Raw genomic sequence first — 23,750 nt, 5'->3', positions numbered from 1 at the left:
TGTGTAGGCCTATGTCATGTCCATGCGTAGATAAAAATCTATACATCGTTTCATTCATAGATGATGCTACTAGATATGCAAGTCAAATAGCGTCCATCTACTTTGTAATTGTTTTTTAGTTGTTAGTTTCCTTGTTGGAAAAAGAATACACCTGTAGCAAATTTGTAGAGGTTTATTTGGCATGTGTTAGTAAGCACAATTTTCAATATATAAAACCGTTCACATAATTTTTTAAGCTGATGTTCCTGTTGGATTATAAAAAAGAGGTTTTAGGCAATCCTTGGCTGATGTGGAAAAGCTCTGACCTATATTTTTTGTAGCAGATTTTCTCTTGGATTTTCACAATCAAATATAGCACGAATATTGTCTAGCTTAAATGATAAAGAATCTTGGACTCTGAATATGACCTTTGTGTTTTTATTTCTTTCTCACACTAGAATTTCACATATAGAGCATATCTATTCCATAGTGTGCAATTTTTTTGTTAGCAGTCAGGCATTAAGATAACAGGCTATGTCTGCATTATACCTATATTATAGTGCCATATACCTTATATTTAGAAAGTTATTCATGTAGAAAACAAAGCTCAAACGGGGGGTGGTGAAGGGCAATGATGTGCCCATATAACATGTCATGGAAAAACAAAAAAAATAAAAGATGTGAAGAAAACATGGCTAAAATTATTAACACAATTTAACAGTCGTACTATTTCAATTGACGATGCAATAAATGAAAGCCTGCTATGTTTACCTTGCAAAAAGTATAAGAAAACCTCAACTCATCACAGAACTAGGATTGACCCAAAAATCTACCTGACTGATGCTACCTCCCTAAAGTAATTAATTACATCAACCTTCAAAAGTCATGATAGTAATACTGAGAACAACTTTACCAGAAGATCAATCTTATTGAGAGAAATTTTGTATGACTGTTGCTAGAATTGAACGAGTGCATTGCAGAGTAAAGCAGTATATTGCCATGGCCTAATCCGATATAAACCAAAACTACAAAATTACGAAGTCTGTTACAAGTAGAAAGGAAAGGGAATGCTTAGCGAAAATGAATGTGTCAACTAACAATAAAATTTTACAAATCCTCTGGTAATTGTGACCTCCTTTTATCATACAGAACATGATGAAGATATCCGATAACTCCATATAAAAGGGAGCTTGTAAGATATTATACAAATCAAAGTTGTTGAAGCTCTTCTTCTTGATTTATGGCATCTACAGTCTTATAGTTTCCAAACACTTCTTGTTTCTGTCTCCACCAATACCAGTAAATTACCGAGGATGAGGCAATTAGTGTAACACCTATGGAACCACCCAATAATGCTAGTCCATGCCTTTGAAGCCATGATCTGTTACAGCCACAATAAAAAATAGTTGAGAGGCATAGAAGCAAAAGTGATTGAGACAAACACATACAACAATTGTTCAAGCATTGTCAGCCTGGGTTTGAAACCTCAAGCATGCTCTAAAGCAGTTACACTGGATGATAAAAAAATGACTTCTATAGAAGTATACATTGCATAAAATTAACATTTGTTATGATGGTCTGGCAACAATGCAGATCGTCCCAACCAGTACTTGCACAAAAGGTAGAGTGGAGTATAAAACAATTCATTCATTTTCACAAGAAATAGCAATTAGCCAATAAGTGTAATGTCTGGATAATTTAGGCATTGTGTATTGCATTCAGAAATCTGCAAAGGAGTTAATTTCCAACTCTAAAAATCCAAAATTCAAGTTTGGCACATTAATGATCTAGAAGTATATGGCAAATTTGACCAGTTATATGTTAAAAGCTAAGTTACCGATTCGGGTACGGGTATGGATACGGATGCAGGTGTCAAGTGTAGAAGCTGGTTTAATTTCATTTTTCAAACATTTGACAGAATGCCAAATCATTAACAACACAAGGAAAGTGATTTCACAAAACATAAGCAAACAGCTGCTACGAATGCATAATGTAAATCAACTGAAATCAATCTCAGTATTGCTGATAAAAAGTTTACTAACCCTGTGTTCATGTGTGTAGCTCACAAAAGCAACTGAAATGATATTTAATTGCTTGCCTGATGGCATATTCTGATAAAAATGCTGTCACAAAGTTGTGGGAGTGAAACTGAGGTTTTAGTTTATGAAACCATGCTTGGGTACGGCCCTTGGTACTTCTGGATGTCTGGGTTCTCTGTGGGTTCTTCATAGAAAGACCCATAGAGAACCCAAGTACCCAGGAAGAATCCAAGACGTACCTAGGAAGAACCCAAACTGTACCAGTACCTGAACAGTACCAGTACTAGGACCCGAGCTAAACTAGAAGAATCCGGTAACTTAGGTTAAAAGCAATAGAGGTTTGCATTTATCATATCCTCAAAATAGATGGTAAACCATAAATATTGTAATGAATGACTTTGACAAGTTACAAAGAAACTGGAGGCATATATCAACTCATTTCACATATAATTTCACAAAGAGGTGTGTTCTGTTGCCTGCTGTCTACTCGATTACAACACAGAATCCACTGTTAAGAATCAAGATAATAAAAGATCCAGCATAATTAAAAAGTTTTGAAGCAAACTATGACAGATTTAACAAAGAGATAATCTTTTAAGGAGTTCACTGTGTTTTAGAAAGAGAATTGTTGAAGAGGCTATCACATGCCAAAATCAGTACATGCATCCCTCGTTTGAAGTTTCATTCATTATCCAGCAAACTTTTGTTTACCTGGGTATACTGTCTTGTACCAAACCACATTATGTAATATAGGTATATAATTATTTTAGACGTCCACAACCCATTCAAAGAGTTCTCTTCCTGATAGGCTTTTTCTAGGTGAAGAATATCTTAAATAAGAAGGCAAAAGCACTGAAAAGGCATAAACAGAGGAATAATTAATAAATCTCAATATTGCAGATAAAAAAGATTGTTGATGAGTAGAGGTGGTACAGAATACAAGAATGAGGCAACAATCTTCAGATAGAACATTATAGCCAGAATTGAAAGGGCTCAACAATAACTTATTAAGTTATTAGCAACATCATGATCTGCAGTGAAAATTACACCATGATCTGTGGTGAGAAGCTGCAAAGAAAAAGGCAAAGAGTTACTTCAACTTCCTCATGCAGCTGCAACATCATCTGCAAATCAATGCTGGTGTGGCTTCACTTTTAAAGGTATCAAAATAGTCACTTTCTTTTTGAGCAATCTTCACAAAATTTTGATCTTTTTTTGTTTAGGGTTTGAGTTCCTAATTGGGGGCAACAGGATACTCCTGGGAGTCTCCAAGACGGTCAGGGGGCTCCTGGAAGTCCCCAGGACATCCCACCATCCCCGACGTCTCGGCAGCATCCCAACAGTGGCAAAGGTGCAGCGAGGGGAGTTTCCCCCAAGTCCCCACATCCCAGAAACGAGTGACTTAAGGGTTTACAAAATAAATTACTAAATAAAAGTCACTTTATGATAAATTATGGAAAGATCTAAAGTGGTTATAAAAGGAGTTTGTGAGGAGACATTTCCTCATTCTTGAATTTCAATTACAATCCCTAGTTCAGAGAGATTGTACTTAGTTCATTCTTCAACCAAAGGACAAAAACCCTTTGAGCAATCAATTTAATGGATGAAAACCCACCAAGCTAATTGAGTGATTTCACCCAGAGATCACCATTGAGTCGAACAATTTGTGCCCTATGTTGTTTGTGTGAAGTTTTGTTGAATGCTAAACATTTGTGGCGATATTTGAGCTAGATTGTCATGATTTTACAAGTTCGAGGAGTTGCAAGTAACAAGTTTATTTCAGTTTGCAGGCAAGAATAAATTTGTAAGAAGATTTATTCTACTGAGCTTGTTGTTCCATTTTATTGCTTGCAAATGTTTACAGCTAGTATTTATTTGTTTTCAAACACTATCCATTCACTTTCTAGTATCATACAGGTTGCATTGAGGGAATTGCTGATATTGCATATAGGGTGAGCCATGCCCGTAAGAAGATGACGTTGGAATTTATGGTACTTCACCAGTGCAACAGCAGGTTGGAGGAATACAAAGGTCTGATATGCAGGGAGAACTTTGAATTCAACTATTTATGAGGCCAAAAAGGACTGATTCATCAAATTTTTGCTGCAAACACTGAGTGAGAATTCATTTATTATAGGAATAAGAATATTTATTGTGTGGAGCCCACAAAACACTTGGCAAGCTTAATCTAGTACTAATAAACCTGAGTTTTCTTCTGAAATCCCTTTTCCTCCTTTCTGATATCTCTGTCAAAAGAAAGACTCCCCACGTGGTATTGCTTCCTTTATAACAAGCTCACCTCCTAAGATAATTGTAAATCATGCTGTGTTTGGTATATGATATTGCTAAATGCAATATAGTTGCTGTTGATATTACTTACAATATGATGCCATAAGTACCAATATTATTGTTGATTCTGATTCAACACTTAAATGTAAGCTAGAGGATCTTGTCTCGTATACCCGTACCTAGTGTAATTAATGTTAAGATTAACTCTGCTGTACCTAATATGTTCCTTGCTAGTTCAATGGGGTGATAAGCTTATGCGACTAAATTGAATACGAATTGCTTAAACTGACTTGACATCTGAATCATGCGATTACTGGTAAAATAATAACCCCTATAGCAATCCCATTGCTTGCAACCAGTAGTGCTGTATGTGATGTAGAATTATGTTCTGGAAACCAACTTGTGACTGAGAAGGTAGAGGCTCATGGTACCAATCCCAATGGATTGAAAATAATTAGTAATCCATTTCTATCCTCTCTCCTTCAATGGTTCAAATGTCTTTATATCTTGTTGTGTATCCAAAAGATACATCTATTCATTAAGGCTTCTTTTCGTATGTTAATCGCACCTTTCCATATTGGATAACTAATTAATTAATAATCCGCCGGTATCAAGTAACTTAATAATAATGATGACTAGTTTCTTATATTCGCTATCTCGATAACTTCCTCTACCTTTGCATTATTGAGATAATGATTAACAATTAAACACTATGTCATCCCCTTGTGATTACTTCCTACATTATTTCTTCTCTTATCGTTCCGTGGATATGCTCCTTTAAACAAATGTAATAAATCAAACATCGGTACTAAGATACCGATTCAAACATTATTGTATTCAGTCTTCCTTGTTTGACCATAATATACCAAGTATGGTATCGCCGCCACAGATACTAACAATACCCCTGAGATGTCAACGGACTGCTATTAATTCATAGTAACTATATATTCAAAACTACTCTCTCCTAAAAATCAATAAACTTAATGACTTATCCAATGTTAGTAATATCGTATTTTCAAATATAGATTGTATTCTTCTTGACTGATGTTAATTCTCTTTGCAGGAGTTTGTCTTCTTGCATATGGGTAAGAGCTATTACTATCATCTGTTCTTTATGTAACGTAGTAGATTATATCCCCTTATATTTACATTATGAGAGGGACATAGCAAATATTTTGTCTTTGTTATATTGGCTGTTAATATTTTATAAAGATAATACAGCTTTCTCAGTAGCAACTACATTTGATGAAATTCAGTTTGGGGGACATCGCACTTACTTTATGGGTAAGACATGCAAAATTTTGGTAAAATATGTACCAACAAAACTTATACACTTCCAAATTGTTTGATAGCTTTTTATTTTAAATATTGGGAGAAACAATGGTGGTACAACCTCAATTCTAAATTTATAAATTAATTAAATATGACCAAATTTGAAGAAACGTTCTTGGGAAAACATGTGGAATTGCTAGAACATAAAGTCACATCATTAAAAGCTGACATTTAAGGAGCGACCATGAGTTCCTACTACTAAAGGATCAAAATAAACACCTGCCACTGCAAATAAAAAGAACATTAAACTTGCAAAAATATATTGCAGTGTTTTAATATTTATTTTACATGACAAGGGAAATGGAATTTCTTGTTCAAAGATTGATAAACAAATTTTATTCACAGAAACTAGAAAAGTGAAGGGTCGGATGTTACAATAGAAAACTCAAATGCAATTCCTTAATAATGAAACATCTACGAGAGAACTGGATCTAAAGGTTCCTAGAGCACCCATTCACCTTTAGTAATCAAATTGAATCATTCCCTTTACATTTTTCTTATAAGTCATATCTAGATTTCAGATTTTGTTATATTAGAGATAGTCCATCCTGTCTATCAAATCTAGTATATTAAAACAAAACATTTGTGTTTTCTTATCCTATATTATAGACTAAAAAAAAAGGTTATAAAATGAACACTAATCTTTAAAGTTCTCAAGTTGAAACAACCAATTCATTTTCCAACTAGAACACAAGCTTAAAACAGCCCAATTCACCTCCCATCCAGAACACAGGCTTAAACTGTTGAATTTTGATCTTAGAACAATCAATTCATGTCTCGCTTAAAATATGTTTTAGTTTTAAAGCATGGGATCATCATATACCAAAGTTTAGATTGACAATTTTCCCAAATACTCACCACTTTTTGCCACTGTCAAACAATGCTTTCTTGCGACAACATTATACCATCTAACCTCCTCAATTCTCCAATATAATGTATCATTAGCAACTTTTGGTTCAAAGTATAGGGTGGGGCAAAAGCACAAATCATGAAATTTATGGGAACCGTAAAGGATTGAAAATGGATCATTACAAACTAACATGCCATTTAAAGGACTCAAAATCTAAGATACCAGGATTGCAAGTACGGAGGCCCGTGTCCGGACAAGGTCTGCGTGGGTCCGGGTGTGCACCCGGGCAAACCCAAGCGAACCCAAGTGCGCTGCCAATAAGTCACTTAAAAGTGACTTTAAAAACATTATAAAATGCTTTTTTGCCTGGATTTCAAAAAAAAAAAACCTAATCCACCCCCCTATAACATCTTTTAAACATGAAACATGGTCATTTGCTCATTCATTCTCTCTTGCTTTCATTTTGGCATTTTGAAGGCCAGGTGATTATTTTCAAAGGAAATTGTTCGTGGAGCACTTGAGGAAGGAGGAGAGCTCGCACAAAGGAGATTCAAGCATCTAAAGTAAGCATTTAACCCTATTCTTTGATCTTTTGATAAAAAAATTAAGTTTTTGAAGAATATTTTTCAAGTTTTTTTTTCCTAATTTTTAGAAAAAGATAAACAAGTTCTACTATTTTTTATAATGTTTTTTCATACTTTCATTAGCTTTTACATAGTGTATTTTGCATTTTTTTTAATTTTTTCTAATTTAAAAATGTTTAATTTCTTATAATAGCAAAAAAAACAAAAGTTCAGTGGGTGGGGATTACAATACTCAAAACCAAAAATATAAAGTTGATAGAGGATCTCCTTTATGGAATTATATTACAATGCTTCAACAACTTCCCAGAGGTGAGGGATATGAATGGAATTGTAATTTTTTGTAAAACCAATTATAGGTGCTCGTATTATCGACTGAGATGTCACTTTAGTGGCCCTGCTGGGAAAGGGATTAAAATGTATGTAAGGCCAAATGAGCAAGGGTTGTCTAGGATCCATTAGAGAACAAGAAGCTGATCAAGCTATAGCAAGAGAAAAACTAAGAGCTAATCCATCTGCAAGCAAAACACCAATGACTTTACCTAAATATCATATACTACCAGAAAAGACCTCCTGTCATCCTTTCTTGGGGATACCCTCTATGCAAGATGACGTAGAAAATCCCAATCATTCCCGCAAAAGAGGCCCATTGGACAAAGCATTTTAAATGGAAGCAAGAGATATTGCAGAGCAAAAAATTGCACGTTTGCATCTATGCTAATGGTCTTCCTTTCAACTTGGTGAGATCACCATATTGGCTAGAGATGGTGAAGGCAATCAATAACGCACCTTTTGGTTTCAGAAGTCCTAGGTATGAAAAAGTGTGCACCACCTTATTTGCAAGAGAGAAGAATTTTGTAGAGACATCACTCCAACAGATTAGAGATTCTAGGGTTGAATCGGAAGTTTCTATTGTTTCTAATAGAGAATATTGCAAAAACCGTCCATTAATAAATGTTATTGCAGTGTCCCCCAAAGGGGCAATGATTTTGAGGACAGTTGATTGTGAGGAGCAACTCAAAGATGCAGAGTTTATTTCGAAAACCTCTTTGATTCCATACATATGGTGGGTCATATGAAAATGTTGTCCAAGTCATTATAGACAATGCAAAGGTTTGTAGGGCTGCAAGTGCTTTGGTTGATGCAAGAAATTGGCACTGAAATAGAGTGGGTGAAGGAAATAAACCAAGAAGGTGAGGAGATCCAAATATTTGTGACAAACCACCATATGTAAGCCATTTTCAAGAGTTTCTCGAAGTTGGAAATGCTTAAGGTAAATTTAATTTATCTATTTAATTTTATTTATGCCATGTTTAATGTGTATATAATATTTTTTAATGTGTTATTGACATATTTTTACATGAACCTAAGCTGTTGAGACCGGATTTGCATCACATACAATAGTGATGAGACGACTTTTGAAGGTGAAACAAGCATTGAATGCCATGGTTATTAGTAACCAATGGGGTGTTTGGAAGCAATCCAATTTAAAAAGGGCCCAAGAGGTTAAATCATTGATCCTGGATGACAATTGGTGGGATTGTGTGGCATGCCTTGAATTTCACAGAGCCTATCATGATTATGATCAAGTATATTGATACAAATCAAAATCAAAGTCATAATAGCAAAAAAAGAGAATGTCACCGGAGAAGTATTTTCCAAAAGGGTGGAAAAAATCATTCTTCATCGTTGGAACAAGATGACCACACCATTGCAACTCCTTGCAGATGCATTGTGTCCCATATACTATAGCAATGAAATACTTTCTTTGCTAGGGAGAACTCCACCATATAGAGATTTTGAAATTGCTACTAGGTACAAATGAGCATTTGATAGACTTCACAAATCCTGAAGTGGTGGAAAGTGTTAGGAGAGAGTATAGTTTGTTTATCTCAGGAAGAAGTCATAGTCCTTGTGCCTTTAATGACCAATCCAAAATGGATGGTACTACATGGTGGTACCTCCATGGTCAAGAATATATGTTCCTCCAACCTTTTGCAATCAAGATTCTATCACAACTTTTTTTACTTTTTATTTTTAACATTTGTATTGTAGACCTTAGCATTTAACGTTCTTTAATTTATTTTGCATTTTTCAATTTTAAGTTTTGTTGGTTTTCTCTCCAATTTCAACAGGTTGCAACTTCTTCTACTGCTGAATGAAATTGGAGTACATACTCCTTTATCCACTCAGTGAAGCATAACCGGTTGGCTTCAAAAAGAGTAGATGACTTGGTTTATATTCATTCCAATTTGCGTCTTCTAACACATAAGGAACAACAATACAAGGATGGGTCAATGAAGCATTGGAATGTAACCCCTGAGTGTACCAACATGGATGCAACTATTGATAATTTGGCTAAAGTCACTATGGATGATGGTGACGAGATACCTACCTAATGCACCTAGTGGGAGTGGCACTGCTTTGGGTTCAAATGATTTTGAATTTGAACTTGGAGCAAATGATGATGATCTTATCTAGATCCTTTTAATGATTGATGAAGATAGAAGACAATTATTATTTTTTATTGTCAATTTGTAATTGTAATGATTTTCACTTGAATCATGAACCTGTACATATATGAATCTATGATACATTGATATATATTATATGGCATATGATTTTATTGAAATATCAATTGGCATTTGACATTGATCAATGATGTCGTAGCATAATATTAAATGTATTTAGTTTTATAATTTTGTATATTTCTTTATATTTTTGCATATATATATATATGCGAATGAACCCGACCTATGAACCCAAAGGGCAAAAAAATTTGGCCCGAACCCACGAACTGGGTTCATGTCCCCAAACCCAAACCGGTAACTTAGCTCAAAATGCATCCTACAAAATCCTGACCAGGTCCTGAAAGCACTGATCATAAGAAACTATGCACACAAGTTTATAAAATGTAATTTTTTGATAGCTTGCAACAACTATCATTTCATTCATTAACATTATGAATAGCTTAGAAGGATAGAAAGCTATTATAGAACTGAGGGATCAAACAAAACAAACCATCTCAAGAAACAGGTGAGAATTGTATATTTGTTATCAACACACAACAATTGCATACCTTTCTGAAGGAGGCAAAACTTTCCAGCTTAATAAATTGTAAGTTCCGAACGCATCACGAAGGTGAACCTTGTGTTCAGTCAAAAGGGAAATGATTCTCTGCAGAGATTAAATAATCAGCAGTTAACAAACAAAAATCAAAGTTTTTCCAAAATAAAAATAAGACAAACTTGTTCAGCACCTTATATAACCAATTTTTTAAACACAAATGAATAATCTTGATCAACAGTAAAATCATCCATATCAGTCACTAAAGTATTTGAAAACAGAGAGATTTCAGTATTATTAACCTTAGCAGTATCATTTGATATCTGATTACTAGAATCAGCAGGTGAAACAGTCCATCTGATTTTAACTCCATCCCCCTCACTGCTGAAATTCAGTATATGAACCTGATTTGATAAATTTGCCAATGAAAATTAATACATTTCTCTACAATTTGAAACATGAAATACAAAATTAAATCTTAAGATATTAAAATGTCGAGAAAGCTTTTGATGGTTGGAAACGTACTCTTCAATGTATTTTTTTTTATAGAGTTCATGATTTACCTGATAACTAGCAATTTCCAGCTCCCGTGCCATATCCTCCTTGAATTTAGGTAAAACCAATATGAAGTCTTTAGAGCCTGTAGTCATAGACATAAATAATTCCAATCCTCCAATCTCCTGATTCTGACCTGTGTTATCAAAAGCAAGGCATCAACCTCCCCTCTCCAAGCAGACATACATACATGCACACAAATATTTTAAATTTTAAAAATATGCATTGGAGTGGCGCATGCAGAGGAACTAAAGATCAGATCACATAATATATTTAACTACAGAGACTGATATGGCTTGGCACACCTGTTAAGAATGAGCTCCCTAAGACTAGTGGAAACAGAAGTCTGCCAATTAAACCATTGTAATGCTTTGACTTATCTCTTTCATAAGCAATTATGTAAATTGGCAGTGCAGAGACCAACTGAGGTTTCCAAGGATAGGAAACATGAATTCAAGAGTTTTTTCAGTTAGAATTTTTTGTAAAAAGCCCAATGACTACAAGAACGAAGTCTATAGGGCAGATCTTGAAACCCATTGATTTGCTCCACATTTTATCCTGTTTTGACGTACTCACTGTGAAGGATCTTATAGGAAGTTAAGCTGTCCATTTCTCCTAAAAGATGCATCTGTTCAAGAAACCACTACCATCCCAATTCAGGATCTCACAAGAGGCTGTTAAACCATGTCACGAATCCCAAGGAGACATGCTGGACACATACCAACAATCTCCCCCTCCGCATCAGCCGAGGGGATTCGAACCTGCAACCCACTCTGATACCACTTATAGGAAGTTGGGCGAACCGTGTCTCCCAAAAGATGCATCTGTTCAGAAAGCCGCTACCATCCTAGTTAAGGATCTCCCTCTCTCCATGACCATAATCAACTTCTATTTTTAACTTAACTGCCTAAAAATCAAAATAGTTTCTATATTTACTGAAAAAATTCTATACATTTGTACATGTTTGAAAAGAATCCCTCATTTTCAACCTTTTTCACAAATTGTTTTTGTTTTGAGTTTTTTACAGTTTTATGAACCACTTATATGGTTCTGTTATATATAATGGCTTCTAGGCTATTAAGTAATATATAAACATATGCACTCTTATTGTGTTCTCACTTTTATCATGATTTTGCTTTAGAAGAGCATTTTAAACTGTTAGTATAAACTTTAAATTTCATAATTCCTATAGAACTGTAGTCTGTTTGAACTTTGGATTGTAATTTACAAGGCTAGATCTGCTATATCCTGAACCAATACAAAACCCATTCTATCAAAATGACTGCCGGTTATTGTTTAAATTGCAAACATATTGAGGAATCATGTAGAAAGTGACATCATGTATATTGTAAGTATTGTTAAAATGGGTATGACTTAATAACAAAAGTAATTGTATGTTTTAAGAAACTGTGGTGTGGCAATTAGAAACATTACAATTATAATTGAAACCTACCACCAGGACCTAACCAGGACTACACCCAAAAGTCAAGCAGGCAAAGAAAAGTTGAGATAAAAGCATATGATAACAACTGTTTAGCTGTGAAAATCAAGCATAAGATCTCTTTCTTTGATACAAGCTCAAGTGAATACTGGCATAGAGAAATAAAGATAAAAAATAATGGGAAGCTCCTAGAGATCAATAAGAAAAACAAATTATTTTATTTGTTTGTCACTTAATAGTTAATAGTAAATACAATAGGAGTAAACATCACATTTCTAATAATCTGTTGAATATTCAGAACTGATCCTAACCAACTATTTAGAATTAATAAAGTTATTATTGATATAGACTCTGCACCAATGCAGCAGCAAGATCTGTATTATGCTAAGAAAAGATTGATAATCTAAATGCACAAGGAATGTTAGATAGTTATAATTAGCAACAGACCATCAATAAATCAGCAATATAACAAAGCATGCACACACATAACACCATATCTAGCCTAGGGGTTCACCCCGCAGCGTCACGGTGGTCACGAGCCCTGTTGATAGGGCAGTTCTGTGTTCGATTCCCATCCCAGTTTGGTGTATGCAGGGTTGATGGAGTGCGATGGACATTGCGCTGGCAATTCCCCCAAGGTAGACATCGAGGTGTTAATGCCTCATGCTGCAGCTGACATGGCCCAGGTCTGACAAGGTGTCAGAGATCCAACAGTGACGAATGAGAGGGCCGGTAGACGGAAGGTGTTTGGCGCCTGCAGACGGAGGTGAAGTGGGAGTAGTGGAGAGATAAGGGGCAGCGGAAGACAGAAGGGAGACCGTGCAGAGAGACAAGGGGCAGCGAAAGAAGAGGATTGGAGAGAGAGTGCATGGAAGCGATGGCAGGCTTCGGTGCAGCAGGAGTGACAAGGGTGGTGTATGAGATCGGAAAGAAATATGGTTAACTCCGCATGAGTCAAATCTAGGAAGTGTTAATACCTCGGAAATGTAACCACGGGGATGGGATCCCCCAATGTGATCCCACTGGTTCAAAAATCCAGTCAAAAGCATAAAACCCAATTACCGATCTAAAAAAACACCATATATGGCCTAGGAAATCCTTTGAAAAAGAAAACACAAGACAACTCAGCATATAACAAAGTGATACAATACAAAGAGAATTTTGTCTGTGCTGTATTAATGTCTTCTAACTTATGGCTAATTTCTAGCAACGTTTCCTTACCACCAAAATCGCACACTACACCACTAACCCAAGCACTCATAATAATATATAGCCTAGAGAGACACAAGAAACCAACAATGGTTTATAAAACCATGAGTCCACCATATCATGTTGCCCCATGTGACTCATCACACTCCATAGAGTCATTCCGCATTCCAAGGTGTCTCATGTAGTCCTCTTTGTCCTAGGTGACCCAAGCACCCAAGTGTTACCTTTCAGCTTTCGTCTCGGAGCTCGTCCCTTAATTTTGAAAAACCCCAATATGCTTATCGTTCCAATGTCACACAACATACCAAAATGATCCAACATTGTCTTATCCAAAGCATGGTGTCCCATTTCAAACAAGCCAGAATTAATCAACAATGTTAAAATGTTATTACGCAAAGTATACAACATCTTCTCCAACAACCTTCCACTTCTCGTATACATTGCACAAGGAGGCATGCCAAAAACAAACATGAACTGGCAGTTAGAAGCATAAATGCTCATGGCTCTTCTACACCAAAAAAACTTCAAAGTATCATAGGCTTGGTTAAAAAATATACACCATTCTCCAAGGTCTCACCTTTTTCCATGAACACTCTCTTCTCCCCCACCATGTCATGAGCATAATGATAATATACATCTATGTGCTTTGCCCAAAAATGAAATGTAGGATTCTTGGCCAAACTAATAGCACTCATTAACTATCAACATCTATCCTTACAATCTTATGTAGAAGCCAACATTCGCACACAACTTCTAGAACTAGCAAGCGTAATTATTTTGCCATGTGCTCAATTTTTTATAGTTGAAAGATCAACAATTGCTTGCCTTTTGCTCATCCAACTAACCACGCTATCAAACAAGAAAAAAAAAACATAACCATTGGTGGACCTCTTTCTATCCACATTACTAACCCAATCTACGTTGGCAAAGCAATGTATATCCCACTATCATGCTCGTTTTAGGTTCCCATGCTAGCAAGAAGAGTAGTCTAAAGTGCCACATAATATTTGTGGCCATTGAAGACCCTCTTCACTACAATCAAATGTTCTTTACCTAAATTAGACATATAACTATTCAAGATTTACACTGCTTGTGCAATATATAATTTTGTACAAACCTATGTAAGGCTCCCGACTATATTTGCATATGAAACATCACACACGTCCTCAACATCCTCGTATGTTTTAGCCTTTAGGGCATTGTTCCAATGACAACTTTGTACTAACAAGAACAAGAATTCGTAGATTTATAATAATGCATCTTGAATCTCTACAAACTAGAATGAACATTTGACTCAAGCAAATTTTTTGTTACCTGATATCTTCTAATCTCTATGCCTAAAACAAATTTTGCAGCCCCGAAATCTTTCAAGTCAAATTGTAACAAAAATTGGATTTTTAGTTAATTTTTATCATATCCTTATTATTTCCAATGAACAACATATCGCCAACATACAAAACAATGATGAAAACATATGTATCAAACTTTCGGTACCACATCCTAGTTGATTGTTTTAGACCACAAAGAGTCCTCTTCAATTTAGAAACCAAAAAATTTATTTCCCTTAACAACAACATTCAATTTCTCACCCCATATAAAATGTTGATTTAATATCCACTTGTTCTACCTCAAGCTCAAAAGAAAAGGCAACAAACAATAGGAATCTAATAGGATTCAACTCAGCAAAGTAGCAAAAATATATCACCAAAATCAATTCTCTCGATTTGGGAAAGACCTTGCTCTTTCCTTCTAGACCATATATATTTTTGAACATCTATTTAGAGCCAACAGGTTTCTATAAGCTAAATTCACCAAATCCCCAAGTCTCGATCTTATCCAAGGCTACCATCTCCTCATCCATGGTTCTTTTTTCACAAGTTGTTTATGCAAAAGCCTCCTTCATAGTTTTTTGGTTTCCCTTGTAGAGCTTCTCAAGAAAGGAATATAAGACCCTTCTTTTGAATTGTCTTACAAATTCTTTCCAACTTGTCCACCAACCCCTTCAAATTCAATTTGCTCTTCTTTGGCCTCAAAGTGTATCTTCTTTTTCTTTTCTTCCTTTGGTTGCTTTAGTTTTAGAGAATCATTTATTTCTCTGAAAATCACATTGTGACTATAAAGTGTCCTCTATGTCACTAGATTCCAAAGCTCTTTACTCTTTCATAGTTTCACAGCATCCACTAAAAATATTTTTTTCTGCTTTACAATCTTGCTTGGATCTTTTCTCCTTAGTTACATGCATAAACCTATCACAATCAAAGATTCTAGGATGAGTAAGATAAGGCTTCTTTCAATTTTTTGCTCTAAACTAACACCACTAAGCATACTCAAGCCCTCTCCATCAACGTCATGCTCATCCTCCCTATAACTCCAAGGAGTCCTAATGTGTTTACAAAATTGTTTGAATTCTGTTAAGCAAAATTCTCAAACATTAACTGTTCTCAGGACTTTTACTTTCCTCTCTATTTCCTATTCAACAAGAGCCTTAAACTCCTTGAACCTACTTAAAACTTCAGATTTATGTTTAATAGAGAAAAACCACGTTTTTTTATTAAAAAACTTAAAGCCACATTTTTTATTAAAAAAGTTAAAGCCATGTTTTTTATTTAAAAGGTTGTCTATTAAGATAATATAGAAATGGGATTTTATAAGTGAAGGAACGTTAACAAGTCCAAAACCATCAATATGTGTCAAATCCAAAATCCCCTAAGCTCTAGCATTACCAATTGAAAATTTAACCCTATGTTGTTTGCCATAAACACAATGCTCATAGAAATACAAATCAATTAGAAGACCTTCAAAAGTATGCTTCATTTGCAAAAATTAAGAAACCTATCTCAGCAATGCGACCCATTCTTTCATGCCACAATAGTCTTTTCTACAAGTAATTTATGATTTTTTACTTCAGGAACCATGGAAGAATCACATTCATCACTAAATGCTACTAGGTTCTAATTTAAGCAATCTTCCAAGGTGAACTCTCTTTGCTGACATTAACATTCCTCCAACAATCTTAAAGCTATCTTCATTAAAAACAACTTGAATAGCCACCTCATTCATAATGCCTAAAAAAATCATCCAAAAAAATATTATAGTTGCACTGGAAGAAGACCCAAAAAAACGGGTCAATAAAATAGAAAAATAAAATAAAATTGCACAAATGAAGATTTTTAAATTAAGTTTAGAAAGGTTCACGTCAGACTTTTTATAAGCCAAATCACACACTATCCGACACGCCTGAAAAATTAGTGTTTTTGGGCATGCGTGGTATGGTAGCCAACATGGCACGCCTAGGGATGGGTGTATCTGGCTACTCTGCATAAAATGGAATGACTTAGAGCAAATCTTAAGTTCGTCTTTTTTTAGTAAGGTTAGAAAAAGGGGTTGAAAGCTTCCCAACCTTATACAGAAACAAAGTTAAATAGAAGCATTAAGAGTCAAGAGCAGAAACAAACAACAAAGAGAAATTGGGCTTAAACCAACAACAGTAACAGATAGCTTAACATCAGGTAACAGCAAATAAACAGCAGAAGTCCAAACTAACGAGAGCCCAAGATGCTCATTGCATTTATGGCCTCCCACTCCTCAACCTTGGAACTACGTAATCCTCTTAGTTCCGATTATGTATTCTTTTTCCCCTTCATCTTGCCTTTCTCTTGTACTTTGGATTTCTTGCTGGCTCTGGCTTGGCCTTCAACCCTCCCTGGAGCATATTCAAGCTCCCTGCACAATTCTTAATAGTTGCCCTGCTCAGGTTTACAACCTTATCCAAATTCTTCCACAGTGATTTTTGTTCAGCCTCCAATTTATGTACAATTAAGTTGGCTACATTTTCTCTAAGTTCACCGTTATCCTTCAGCTTTCATTCCATTATCCCTTCATTCCATTATCCCTTTTGTGAAGACTAATATCATTCACCAACAAGAAACTCTGTTTTGAAGATTTTCTGGAGCCGACTTGTCACCCCTTCTCTTTTTGTTCCAATAGTCCCTCTCATAAGTTTTTCTGGAGCAAATCATAAGTTTGTCATTACATATCACAATAAAGGTTTCAAGCATCAGCAAACAAAATATGACCCCTGGAAAATGATCATTTCAAGGGGAGATTGTAATATCTACCCTGATTTGCAAACAATTTTTTTCCCTCTAAATGGCCTTACATTTTGGAAAGGAATTAAGATCACTGTACTGCTGTTTTGAAACCCAATTTTGCTGGTCTGAATTGTTTGTTGGTTTGAAAGGTTTTAACCCAGAAGATGATGTTTGCGCTTACTGTATAGAAACATAACAGTAATGGCAAAACTTTCATTAAGAAATGCACACCTTTCATCACATTAACTCTCAGGATAGAACAGATTTCAGAATAGTAAAATAATAAACTCCTGACCGTTTAATCAATAGGGGTGCTATTGTATAAATTTGATACAAGTAGAACCATTACAAAGCTCAGCTTTCAGCAGAGGAAAGTTTAACACTCAAGCCAGTATAGTTATTAGTGACAGTGCAAACATGAATCAGCAAGCTGATAGAACCAGGAATCCCACAACTCCACAGCTCAAGGAAAAGACTCACACCTTTGCTATTCTCCCCGTCACTTCTCACACACTTTACACAGACACACCTACACACATATTCAAATCACTTCAGTATGCCAATTCCTTCAAGGAAGGCCCTCAACTGCCAAACTTGCTGCATCCAACCTGGGCTTTGCTTATCAACCAGGTAGTAAACTTAATCAAATGATACGGCTCCCTCAATATCAACACCTAGCGCCCCTGCCTCCTTTCATAAACTCATGGCATCCAAACACTAAGTCTGCTGCAAATCCCATCAATTCGTCCTCATTTACTTTTTGTCTTCTAGCACTGACTTTAAAAATCAGATTTTGCCTTATTCATGTTCTTATTTGATTCCTTTAGGACAGTGATAATCGAAAAGTTATGAGCACTCTTAAACCAATCAACTCACATGGCTTGACCCAAAACTTTGATTTAACTCAAATCTCTAAATCTTCATTAAAAAGCTTCGATACAAATCTTTACCTGAAATCTTCAACCAATCTTATCAAACCTGTTAACTTTATGCTCAAGCTGCAACTCCAAATGAGCTACATTACAATAACCAAGGTGGATCTTTCACCACCGAGCTTATTCTTCTCCAATAAGGTTTCCATCCTCTGGAAGGTTGTTTTGAACCAAGTTTGATTCCCAAAACCCCAAGGGTTTGACCAGAAACAAATAACATAAAATCTGCATAATCTGTGTCCTCCAAATGGGCTCTCAAACCCCTTATTATAACCTTTCTCAATAACTTTCCTCACAATTCCCTTTTAAAATCACTTTATTAATTTAATAAGCCTTTTAACTCTGAAAAGTGATTTACTTTATTTTTAAAACAATTCCGGCACCTGAAGTCTATTATCAACGTACCAATATTTAAAACTTTTTGTCCTCTTTCCAACGAGCTATGATACTGAGGTCCCTGCTAAGTTATTTTAATTAAAAGGGAAACTTTACTAAAATTAATTAAATATAGCTCATAATTACACCCAAGTAGCGACAATGGTCAAAATGAATCGGACTCAAAAACTGACTGCTCCAGAGTGATACCGATGACAAATGATGATAACCGGACCTGACCAAGTGAGTTACTAATATTAGACTCTCCCTCCAAGAATCTTGGAGACCACATCAGAAGCCAGAAATAACATCTGAAAGTGCCAAATAACTCCTCTTCACCAACCGAGCTCCACCAGTATCATCAGATTTCCACTCTGACCAATTTGATACACACCCAGAAGATTAGTGTCAACAACAATGCAAAAAAAACAGAAATAAGGGGGTATTATAGAAATAATCTAGCTTTAAGATATTTTTGAATCGATAATAAATTATATAACCTAATATCCTAACTAAAAAGATGCTAAAAAATATAGAGCAACTCCTCATCACATTTAGCCACATTTTCCCTCTCTAAGCCTAAGACGGTATATTATATCACCAAAGATGATATCAATAAGTCCTCATTTATAGCAGTTGTGACTTACGCTGTCTCAAAATACTTACCTAACCCACCTCATACACTAATATACCAATGGTTAACCCATGTGTAAACCCTTAAGCCTCAGTAGTAACTCTGTATGCCCAACAGTTAAAATAGCACCAACATTTATCATGCTAGTGAACTTCAAAGACAACTTGTGTGGGCCAACTTAACTATGTGGACCAAATCACTTTAGAGACTTTCAATTTAAAAGATCTCAGTAATGTTGACCCATTATATATGAACAGATTGGAGCAGCAGTAATTATATTTTCAAAGTGTAATTCCTATTTTCCAGATGTATTTGAAATTATCAGTAAGGAAGACAGCAGGTTGTCTATAGAGGGTTAAGGTGGTGAATACATCAATAGCAAGCCTCGAGAAGCTATGACATCCTGATGCTAATTGTTAGAAAACTTAACTGATATTATCTTAAAGGATACCAATATTTGGGCATTTAATTGAATAAGTAGAACAGGACAAATTTAAATTATGGCTTGAGAGTTGGAAATCCAAAAAGCAAATATACAATATAATTAAAAAGTAAATTTGGTTTGGCCTGTTGTAATGTCCCCTACTTGATTAACATAATTAATCTATCTCAATATACTTATAACTTAAACTAAATTGATTAGGAGACAAATGTGTTTAACATGAATCAAATCTGTGCTATTCATAGTTCAATTAATTTATTATTAATAAGTGAATTGTTTATCAACCATTTAAGATAATTAAGTTTGTCTTCCATAACTCTTAATGCAAGTACCAACCTTTGTTACTATTTCAATTTTAAGGAAGAAGGAGGATATGTGTGTTACCAAAGCCCTTAGAGACCAACTACAATAGGTTCCCTCAAAGTTTGCAGATCCAAGCCCTTACCTCTCTTGGGTCTATACCCTCAAGTCTTATGGGTCGCTGATCCCCACCCTATCTTGGGACTTAACCTATTGCTTGGATTTAGACTGCCCCTCTTTGGAACATCTCATTCCCACCTTTTCAAATACTGACAGTAGTAACAAGAATTAGACTATAAGTATACTAACTTCTCATGTATTATGAACATATATGAAATTAAGTATGACTGTCATTCATATTGCAGTCCATATTAATATTACTATTAAATTCTGCATAAGAACATTATCAGGCTTCATATATTAAGCATACATATCAGGAAAATCCCCATGCATGTCACCAAGAACAAAGATGTTACTGTCTGTAACTTAATAACAGTTCTGATCTAATCTGATCTGATTAGTGGTTCCCCCTACAAATGAATCTCTCCCCTTTTTATCCCTTCATGATGGGAGAGTCACAACTCTTTCACTTTAAATCACACCTTTTGGACTTAGTCACCGGGTTTACCAAACTTCATGGTTTAAGTTCGAAATTCAGTGAACATTTAAAAAATGTATAAAATTCGTTAGAATTCCTCACAAAAATTCATACGGAATACTTTTTATCAGGTTTTTTTAAGAACGGAACTCCTCTTGCTCACAGCTTGGGCAGAACATATTTCTTTGTCGCACAAGAATAGAGAAACAACCACCTGATTTCTGTAAAGGATCACATGGCATTAAATGGAAACCTGCAAATTTGTGCTAAGTCACAGTGCTCTCGTTGGCCACCACGGCCACGAACCCTGCTGCGTATTCGTTCTCCTTGGCGGACAACACTTCCATTGCAGTCTGCTCGAAGTCGTAATGGCCCTCCGTCGTGACTTCTTAACTTTTTTTACATATAATTGTTTTAAAGCATTTCTATAGTTTAAAATTTTTTAAAACATATATTTTATATTTTAATAATTTACGTTCATTAAAAAATTAATATTATTTATATTTATATTAACATTCAATATATTATTTTACTTTACTTGTTTATTTTTTTTAATTTTAATATTTAATAATTAAACATATTTAAATATCCAGAATAAATTTTTAAACTTATCAACTTAATATTATATTTTTTTAGACTTTAGTATATATAAATTATAAGTTTGTGAATATATTACTTAAATTTTAAAAAATAAAATTATAAAAGGTGAATTTAATGTCAAATTTTTTTTCCAAATTTTTACCCTTGCCGAATTTCATTCGAATTTTATGGTTGCCGAACTCGAATTCAAATTCAAACCTGGTGACTTAGCTTTTGGATATAATAAAGTACTTATTATTTGTAACTTATATCTGAATTAGTCATCATACTTAATATATTTTCTTAATTAAACTGTGTTACATCAACCCTAGAATCGCAGCCTTTTAGAGTACTTAATTGTTATTTGTTCGACTAGCCATTATCGTTGTTTACGTCTTGACTGCTATTTGCCCATTTTGATTGATCGCTGCCTTTTGATTTTGATTAACCACTCCCAGCGATATATTAATTGAACTCCAGTTAAATGCTGATAAGGCTTCATGTATCATGTATGGCAGTTTAGAGGAGAAGCTAGACAACTTTCTTGTGTCAGAAACTGTGTCAGGCATTGTCTCCTATACCAATTGATACCACTCTGCAGCGATTGGATATAATGTTCTCAAATGAATAATGTTGAAGTAATATATTGTTCACTTGGTAAATGTCATCGAATATAATATAATTTCTGCAGAAGCAACTTTACCAGCAGCACATATATATATATATATATATATATATATTTGTGTGTGTTGTTTGCCACATACGGGTAAACGATTAAATGCAGAAAGTAAATGCACAGAACATAACAGGAATCTATTAAAAAACCAGTCCCTGTATTAATTCAACTGTCCATGTACATCAAGTGCTCATAACATCACACCCAGATACGACTATCATGATTCTACTTCGAAGGAAATGTATGCAATATATAATACCCGAAGGGGTGCAACCAACTGTCGCGTCCAACACCCTTCGGGAAGACTAACTGACTGCCGTAACCCACAATTACCAACGACAACATAACATAATGATTATTCCCGACAACATCATCCCCCCCAAGAAAAGAAGTCGTCTCTGGACGACTTAATACAAAATAGAGATGAGGTTCATACACTAAACAGAATCAAGGTATAGAAGAAGAAGGGGGCTGAGGGGGCGTCCCTGAAGCAGCAGGTGGTAGGGCTGATGATGATGCTGGTGTCAGTCGTGCGCACAGATCGTACACCTACTGTGTCCTCGCCTAAAAACCCTTTTATGCTACCATCTAATGCTCAAGTGCGGATTTCACCATTATTGCTTCCGCGAGGAGTTCTTTTTTTTCCTTGACATCACAGTCCTCCTGTGCCTAAACCAAACTTGTCTACAAAACACGCTTTTCAGTCTCAGCCTCCACCAACTGCTACTCAAATGATACTGTCTCCCTAGCCAATTTGTCCTTGATAGCCACCCGCACTGCCCTCTCGGCATCCAACTCCTGGGTACGTTGAGCTAAGTCTCACGCTACTACTCCCTCCAATCTGGTGGTCAGCTCCTCCCGAGCCCTCTGTGCATCCACCAAGGCAACCTCACGTCTAGCCAAGACATACTCCGAGTTCCTCAAAACGTACCTGGAAGTGGCCACAACCCTCTGGCACAAAGGCTAGGAGACACCTCAAATCCTCCATCACACTCCCCAAAGGTTGATAACTGAACTGAATAACTCCCTAGTGTCGTACGACTTTGCGTTCTTGTTATATCTTCCGTCAAACTCTGTTTGTTCGCAACCTCCAAATCCGTCTCCCTCTACGACTTATGGCTTCCTGCCAATGCTTAGCTTCAAGCTTCTTTCTCACAGTACGGACAACCCCAACACTTACTATGACTTCTCTGATGCCTTCGCCCAACTCAAAAGTGTATTGTAGCTCAAAAATAAACTGGGGGTCTGGGGGCAGCGCCCCAGGTGCGCCAACACCAATTTACAACCTTCTGAACCACACAAAAGTCCATGGCGCACATCATTTTTGTGATATTTTAAGATGCCAAAAACCTTCTTCTCCACTCTAATTTTTTCAATGTTCTGGCTCCAGACTCCATCAAATGATTTTTCAATCTGGTTGTCGTTTTTTTTTTATAAATTAAATGCATGCTTGTTTGAATGTCGGCGCATTTTACTTTTCATGTGCCATCACCACTGTTTATCCCTGTCATGTCGTGGTATTTTTCCTTTCACCCTTTTTTTAAGCCGCCGCCGTCGTCGTCGTGCTCCTTTAGGCCTACGGTCTGTAATGTCCCGAGCCCATACAGAGGTTATCTGTTGTACAGTGGAGTGGTATGTCGTACGGTGGAGTGAACCCGTACGGTGGCTGAGCCGTACGGTGACTAGGGTCACCCAAAGGCTTGGTGTCGTACGGTGATTGGTCTCTCGTACAGTGGCTGGGAAGGTTGTACGGTGGATGTTGTCCGGTCGTACTGGGTGTAT

General features: G+C 35.8%; 1 protein-coding gene across 1 annotated transcript in view; it reads right to left on the bottom strand.

Moving 5' to 3' along the window:
• Window positions 1-887: 887 nt before the first annotated feature.
• Window positions 888-23,750, bottom strand: part of LOC131070426 (aspartic proteinase nepenthesin-1) — a 44,512-nt gene continuing 21,649 nt past the window's right edge. The window contains exons 9-12 of the mRNA XM_058005945.2: window positions 10,700-10,827; window positions 10,439-10,540; window positions 10,150-10,247; window positions 888-1,360 (exon numbers count right to left, since the gene is read on the bottom strand). Of these exons, the coding sequence (XP_057861928.2) occupies window positions 1,189-1,360; window positions 10,150-10,247; window positions 10,439-10,540; window positions 10,700-10,827 (500 nt within the window). The 3' untranslated portion in view covers window positions 888-1,188. The remainder of the gene's footprint in view (window positions 1,361-10,149; window positions 10,248-10,438; window positions 10,541-10,699; window positions 10,828-23,750) is intronic.

The sequence above is a fragment of the Cryptomeria japonica genome, chromosome 3, assembly GCF_030272615.1.
Source record: "Cryptomeria japonica chromosome 3, Sugi_1.0, whole genome shotgun sequence".
Classification (NCBI taxonomy): domain Eukaryota; kingdom Viridiplantae; phylum Streptophyta; class Pinopsida; order Cupressales; family Cupressaceae; genus Cryptomeria; species Cryptomeria japonica.
This window is presented reverse-complemented; position numbering and strand designations above follow the sequence as displayed.